Source organism: Perca flavescens, chromosome 16 (genome assembly GCF_004354835.1).
Source record: "Perca flavescens isolate YP-PL-M2 chromosome 16, PFLA_1.0, whole genome shotgun sequence".
Taxonomy (NCBI): Eukaryota; Metazoa; Chordata; class Actinopteri; order Perciformes; family Percidae; genus Perca; species Perca flavescens.
Window position 1 is genome coordinate 31433123 of NC_041346.1, and position 7500 is coordinate 31440622.

A 7500-nucleotide genomic window follows, 5' to 3' on the forward strand; every position below is an offset into this window, starting at 1 on the left:
AAGAGGGAGCATCCCTAGTTCAAATACGGACGTTTGTAACGTACTTTAAAGCCTAACTCTCGCCAAAATGCAACCTAGGGTCTTTTTGTGAATGTACCCAGAGTCTAACTTCGGTTTAAAATCATATTTAGGACGGAAACGCCACTTTTAAGATTCACCGTATTCTTGTTTTTCGGTCAAATAACCTTTTGAATGGGAGGGCTAGGGGCACTACTATGCTAGCCTCAAAATAGCTATTTTTTTTAAAGGTCCCATGGCATGAAAATGTCACTTTATGAGGTTTTTTAACATTAATATGAGTTCCCCCAGCCTGCCTATGGTCCCCCAGTGGCTAGAAATGGTGATAGGTGTAAACCGAGCCCTGGGTATCCATACATTTTTATTTTTTTTACTCCTGTACAATTTCAGTTATAAGTATAGAATAAACTTGAATGTCCACCCAATAAAACAGTGAAGTACATTAAGTATACAGAGAATACTGGGATCACTGGTTGGACCAGCAGAGAAAAACTTACTTCCAAACAGGACGAGGAAAGCATGAAGACAAAGAAACAGACTCTCATTAAAAGGGTTATGGTTATTGTTCTTCTGGAGCAAAATTTGAATACGACAAAAACAAAGTGACGCTCGTTCAGCAGCAGATCATTACTTCCTGCTGTGGTGTAAATAACGTCTGACAGCAAGCGAACGAACATCCGGAAAAGCGACAACAAAAACGTGTTCAAAATTGACAAAAACATAATAAAAAAAAGTGACAAAAACAATTTGAAAAAACTGACCTAAACATTGGAATAAAATCGACAAAATAAAGTGACAAAAAATGTCAATGTGACTGTGTGTGACTGTGTGTGTGTGTGTGTGTGTGTGTGTGTGTGTGGTGTGTGACTGTGTGTGACTGTGTGTGTGGTGTGTGACTGTGTGTGACTGTGTGTGTGGTGTGTGACGGTGTGTGTGTGTGTGTGTGTGTGTGGTGTGTGACTGTGTGTGACTGTGTGTGTGGTGTGTGACGGTGTGTGACGGTGTGTGTGTGTGTGTGACTGTGTGTCTGCCTGTATGGTGTGTGACTGTGTGTGTGTGTGTGTGTGTGTATATATGTGTGGGTGTGTGAATGTGTGTTTTTGTGTGTGTCGGTGTGTGACTGTGTGTGTGTGACTGTGTGTGTCTGTATGGTGTGTGACTGTGTCTGTGTGTCTGTCTGTATGGTGTGTGACTGTGTCTGTGTGGGTCTGTGTGTGTGTCTGTGTGACTGTGTCTGTGTGCCTTACTGTATGGTGTGTGACTGTGTGTGTGTGTGTGTGTGTGACTGTGTGTGTCTGTATGGTGTGTGACTGTGTGTGTGTCTGTGTGACTGTGTGTGTCTGTATGGTGTGTGACTGTGTGTGTGTGTGTCTGTGTGACTGTGTGTGTCTGTATGGTGTGTGACTGTGTGTGTGTGTGTCTGTCTGTATGGTGTGAGTCTGTATGGTGTGAGTCTGTATGGTGTGAGTCTGTATGGTGTGAGTCTGTATGGTGTGTGTCTGTATGGTGTGAGTCTGTATGTGAGTCTGTATGGTGTCTGTGTGTGTGACTGTGTGTCTGTGTGACTGTGTGTGTCTGTGTGTGTGTGACTGTGTGTGTCTGTGTGGTGTGCGACTGTGTGTGTGTGTGTCTGTCTGTGTGGTGTGCGACTGTGTGTGTGTGTGTGTTGTACTAATAGTTTCGGTGCATGATATGAGTTAGTACCAAAGTCTTTAGGTTATTCATGATTAAAATAGTAAACAAATGTCTGAAATGAAATTTTGTAATATCGCCTTTTGAGTCTTGAGTTTTGTCATCGCTGGTGCGTCTTTCATCCTCCGAGATTTAAACTGCGACAGCCACCAAATCAGTAATAAAAAAAAATACACTTTTAAAACATTTTTTTGACATCATGACAGTTAAAAACATGACAGAGAGAGCTCAGACAGACAGACAGACAGACAGACAGACAGACAGACAGACAGACAGACAGATAATGATGGTTGCATACCTCGTGCCTCTTCTGCCTCTACGGTGGCTGTGTAAGCGTGAGTAGCAGTGCCATGCCCAAAACCAATGGAGAGAGAGTGGGAACGTTATAGATCGATGCATTCAGTCAGTCCTGTTAACAGTCACCATACAACCCTGCCCCTCCATCCACCGTGGGGGTCAGAGATTACACAACAACTATACATACACAATGACAATAATAACAATAATAATGACAAAAACGTTTGTTATATGGATACAATATGGGAAAGTGTTTACATCACGCTGCCCTCAATAGATAAAGTAACCACGGTGAGAGTTGGTGGCGTGTTCCCACTTTTGTGTGTAATCGCGCCACCAAATTCGTGCAAAACGTGCACGAATTTTACACACAAAAGTCAATGCAAAGACGCAAAGAGACACGAAGAGACGCTAATTCGCTGCGGGCGGCTCAAATGAGGCAAAGACGCAAAATATTTACATGTTTCTCTCTGCGGTTTCCCTAAAACTTCTTCCTGTTGTCAGCTAATCCAATGAAAAGACTCCGACACGGACAATGAACTGATCTAAAGATGCCTACTTCTTCCTTGGTGTGTTTGAAGCTACTAAATGTGACCTGAATGATCGCTCCCATTTACTTTTAATTAATTAGACTTTAAGTAATGTGCACGCAGAAAGAACAGCTGATTCTGGAATTTACTTTTTCCCAGCGACAAACACATAAATGCTCTTGTGGGGAATTGTTGGGTCTCTAGTAGTCTATAGCCTTGACCTTCCACTTCTGGGATTGCTCTGCTGCTGGCGTGAAATCCGCCAGATTTCACTCATTCCGGTGGATTTGTGAGGACTATGGTTAACTGCTCCTCAGATCTCTGCAGGGTAAATCCAGACAGCTAGCTAGACTATCTGTCCAATCTGAGTTTTCTGTTGCACGACTAAAACTACTTTTGAACGTTACACATGTTCCACCAAAACAAGTTCCTTCCTGAGACTATTTAGCAGAGGCACCGTGGCTCCGTCCGGAGCTTAGCCCCGCCCCCAAGACGATTGTGATTGGTTTAAAGAAATGCCGATAAACCAGAGCACGCTTTTCTTCCATCCAGGAATGCTGGGTGGATTAGCCAGACCTTCCTCCGAAGCGCTGTGGAGGAAGGTCTGGACATGCGAGACTAGGATTCTGCTGACGTTGAATCCCAAATGGAGAAATAAATGTTGCTGTCTGTGGCGCCCAGAGTGCTGTAGCTCCTCGGTATTTACAGCGAGCGGAGAGAAAAATAAGCGAGGAAGCTGGACTACCTCTAAGGCCAGTTACACACTGCCTGCGTGGCGTGAGCGTGGCGTGAGCGTGGCGTGAGCGTGGCGTGAGCGCGGCGTGAGCGTGGCGTGAGCGCGGCGTTTCGGTTGCGTGGATGTTTCTACGTCTTTTCCCACCAGAAAGGTGTCTGACGCGACGCTGCTGCTGCTGCTGCTAGCCTTGTCTGGACACATGATGTTTCCCATAAACATAAACTGATCTGATTACAGCTAAGACAACATTGGCAGAGACTTTCAAACATCAACATGTCATGTATTTGTGTCTAAATGACATATAAACATATTTTCCTATTCTACAGTTACAGGCCAAGAGTTTGGACCCACCTTCTCATTCAATGTGTTTCCTTTTTATTTTCATGACTATTTACATTGTAGATTCTCACTGAAGGCATCAAAACTATGAATGAACACATATGGAATTATGTACTTAACAAAAAGTGTGAAATAACTGAAAACATGTCTTATATTTTAGATTCTTCAAAGTAGCCACCCTTTGCTTTTTTATTAATAAGGGAAATAATTCCACTAATGAACCCTGACAAGGCACACCTGTGAAGGTAAAACCATTTCAGGTGACTACCTCATGAAGCTCATTGAGAGAACACCAAGGGTTTGCAGAGTTATCACAAAAAAGCAAAGGGTGGCTACTTTGAAGAATCTAAAATATAAGACATGTTTTCAGTTATTTCACACTTTTTTTTGTTAAGTACATAATTCCACGTGTTCATTCATAGTTTTGATGCCTTCAGTGAGAATCTACAATGTAAATAGTCATGAAAATAAAAAGGAAACGCATTGAATGAGAAGGTGTGTCCAAACTTTTGGCCTGTACTGTATGTTGTCTGGAAACGCTTCCAACACGCTGGCGTGTCGCGTGAAAAATAGGCGTCGGTCCTATTTCTACATGCTCGCGCCACGCAGCCAGTGTGTATCCGGCCTTCGATAACTTCAGAACTTATGTGTCTGTTGTGTGTACGGAGCAGCCACAACGTAAGCACAGCAGCCCTGATCGAAATAGCCCCAAACTCCATTCATAAAAACAGCATTTTAAAAGCGATTTGCTTGTCGTTTTACTGAACAGACCTGATAAAGTATGAATTCTGACTTTTTTTATAAATCCGCATCATGATGTTGTTATTCCGGCTTACTTTATAGCCATATATTGTTTGCTATTAATCTTATGAACAACTAAATGTGTATTTTTAGATGCTTTTCCCCAGCAGTATGAAAGATATGTAATGGAAGCCAAACAGCCCAATAACTGAAACTGAAAAATTAGGTTTTTACCTGCAGTGTCTCCCCTTAAATTGTAAATTAATTAATGATATTGATATCCGTGTAAACAGACAAACTAAACACAGATGCATTTTTATTTTAATGAACTCCCACTCATGTTGTAGTGCTTTTGTCTCTAAAGGGCAGCGCGGTGGAGATGTTTGAACACAACGCTCCTTCAGAGGAGAGTTTGCCACTTGACATTTCTCTCGCTGTGTGTGTGTGTGTGTGTGTGTGTGTGTGTGTGTGTGTGTGTGTGTGTGTGTGTGTGTGTTAGTCTGTCAGTGTGAGTGCAGGCACAGAGTTAGTGTTAGCTCGTCTCTCCCGTTAGTGTTTTTGGGTGCGATGCTCGGCTGCGTTCGCACTTACCGCTTTCCAGAGATGGCCGACCTCCGGACAGAACTCCCACGGGCAGCGTTCCTGTCGGGGTCAGCCCCTTCAGCTGTAACACACTCTCATTCTCCTCTCTGCCAACACACACATTACACGTTGGGTCAACAATTTGACATATTTACACTGCTTCTCTTAGCCGATCATTACTACCGCGGAAGGCTGAGGCACGTGGCAAAAGGCTGCGACACACTACACTTTATATTCAAATTCAACGTTCAATTTGTTCCATAAAAGAAAGATGGAAATGATTTCATTAGTTTAAAACTCAACAATCCGTTTGTTGTGTTTTAGCAGAATACTGAAAGCAGCCCCAATATCTCAGGCTCATCGTGACGAGTTACTTAACATAGAGTATGTTTGTGACTGTGTGTGTGTGTGTGTGTGTGTGTGTGTGTGTGTGTGTGTGTTATCTGCGAGCTGCATGTGGGTTCTTTTCAGGTGTGTGGGTGGCTTTTTGTATTAATTATACTCCTTTTGTTACATGGTAAGCGTTGCTGTATTCACGACGTGCATGTAAAGTGCATTGAGCTTGCGTAACGTTTGAGCAGAACTGCCGGGGACAAAATGTCCTCGTCTGCTCAGAGAAAGGCACATTTACATTTCTATACATCAACTGAAATGCTAATTTAAACTGCGGCTAATGTAGGTGGAAAGTAACCACGTACATTTTGGTGCACTAGGTACAATATTGAGGTACTTGTCTATTTTCCCATGTTTCTGTGTCTAAGTGACTGATGGGAACAACAATCTGTGACATTAATCCAGTTTTAAGCAAGAAACAGGCTGCAATGTAAAGTTAAAACAGTCAGGGTCCACTAAAAGGTCTGTTGTTGCTGCTGACAGACTCAGATTATTATTCTAAGTGTCTGACAACATTATGGAAAGGATCCCTACAGAGATAGACCTTTTAGTTAAAAGGTATAGCACATGGAAGTGGTCACCTAGCTCTTCGTTTTCTGTGTGCGTTAGAAAATCAGATTTTTTTTTGTCACATACAGCAAACATCTTCTCACTATCCAGGCAGTTGAGTTCAAATACCAACAATCTTTGCACAGAATCACTTACTGCACCTTTGAAGAGTAAGATCCTTTTAGATTAACATGAAACAGCCCCAAAATCACCATCACCAAACTCCACCAGACTCCATGTAAATAATCAGGACTTTTAGCTTGTATAGAGCCAGCATATTTCTACCAGACTCCATGTAAATAATCAGTAATTTTAGCGTGTATAGAGCCAGCATATTTCTACCAGACTCCATGTAAATAATCAGGACTTTTAGCGTGTATAGAGCCAGCATATCTCCACCAGACTCCATGTAAATAATCAGGACTTTTAGCGTGTATAGAGCCAGCATATCTCCACCAGACTCCATGTAAATAATCAGGACTTTTAGCGTGTATAGAGCCAGCATATCTCCACCAGACTCCATGTAAATAATCAGGACTTTTAGCGTGTATAGAGCCAGCATATCTCCACCAGACTCCATGTAAATAATCAGGACTTTTAGCGTGTATAGAGCCAGCATATCTCCAGATGTAAATGGGAGAATTAAGGGTTTATTTCAACCAAACCAGAGTGGTGATTGTTGGAACAGTGGAAAGATGAACCAAGACGGCTTTTTGGTAGTTTGATTTAGTTTCTGTCCACTTTGAATGAAGTGTGTTTTACGATGATAAAAGTCCTGATTATTTACATGGAGTCTGGTGGAGTTTGGTGATGGTGATTTCGGGCCTGTTTCATGTTAAACTAAAAGGATCTTACTCTTTAACTAAAAGGTCTATCTCTGTAGGGATCCATCCCATAATGTTGTCAGACACTTAGAATAATAACAGACTGTCAGCGGCGAAAAAACAGAACTTTTAGTGAACGCTTACTGAAAGAACGTTACATTGCAGCTTTGTTTCTCGCTTATTACTTGTCCGATTTCAAAGATTGTTGCTCCCATCAGTCACTAGGAGACAACTTAATCTTTAACAAAAAGGTCTGCGTTCAAGCAGCGATGGTAAACACACGGTGGAGCGTAAAGTCAACAGAAATCAGGCCGCTGCGACTGCAACATGAAATTCACAAAAAACACCTCATGGTGGAAGAGAAGCTTCAGATTAGGAGCCCGTTAGGATTTTCTGGGTCTTAAAATAACTTCTGAACAAGAGCATTCATCATTAAAAAAAAAAAAAGGACAAATGATTGTGACACACTTCCAGAGGATTAAAGGAGGGCATGTGTAAATCAGGAGAAAGTCATTAGCCTCGTACTGAAGTGGAGCAAGACAGAGAAAGATCTGGAGATAGTGTTGATTTTGTCACTTATTTTTAATTTAGCCTTAGTCTTGTGCCAAAATGTTTTGTTAGTCAAGTTTTAGTCGACTAAAAGTCTCGCCATTTTAGTCTAGTTTTAGTCAAAACATTTTTGTCTTTTTTTAAATAAATTATTTCTGATAACCATTTCAGTCAAATAGTTATAAAAATAAATGAATGCTATAAAGTTATATAAATATTGAGCCTCTTCCTTATTTCACCAGTAAACGAC

At 41.7% G+C, this 7500-nt stretch overlaps 1 protein-coding gene across 4 annotated transcripts in view; it reads right to left on the bottom strand.

The window, feature by feature from the left end:
* Positions 1 to 7500, bottom strand: part of ppp3ccb (protein phosphatase 3, catalytic subunit, gamma isozyme, b) — a 54012-nt gene that overhangs the window by 2066 nt on the left and 44446 nt on the right. For 3 of the 4 annotated variants that reach the window (XM_028601198.1, XM_028601197.1, XM_028601196.1), the window contains exons 13-14: positions 4945 to 5042; positions 2009 to 2035 (exon numbers count right to left, since the gene is read on the bottom strand). In XM_028601198.1, the coding sequence (XP_028456999.1) occupies positions 2009 to 2035; positions 4945 to 5042 (125 nt within the window). The remainder of the gene's footprint in view (positions 1 to 2008; positions 2036 to 4944; positions 5043 to 7500) is intronic. The other variant, XM_028601199.1, reaches the window with a different exon arrangement.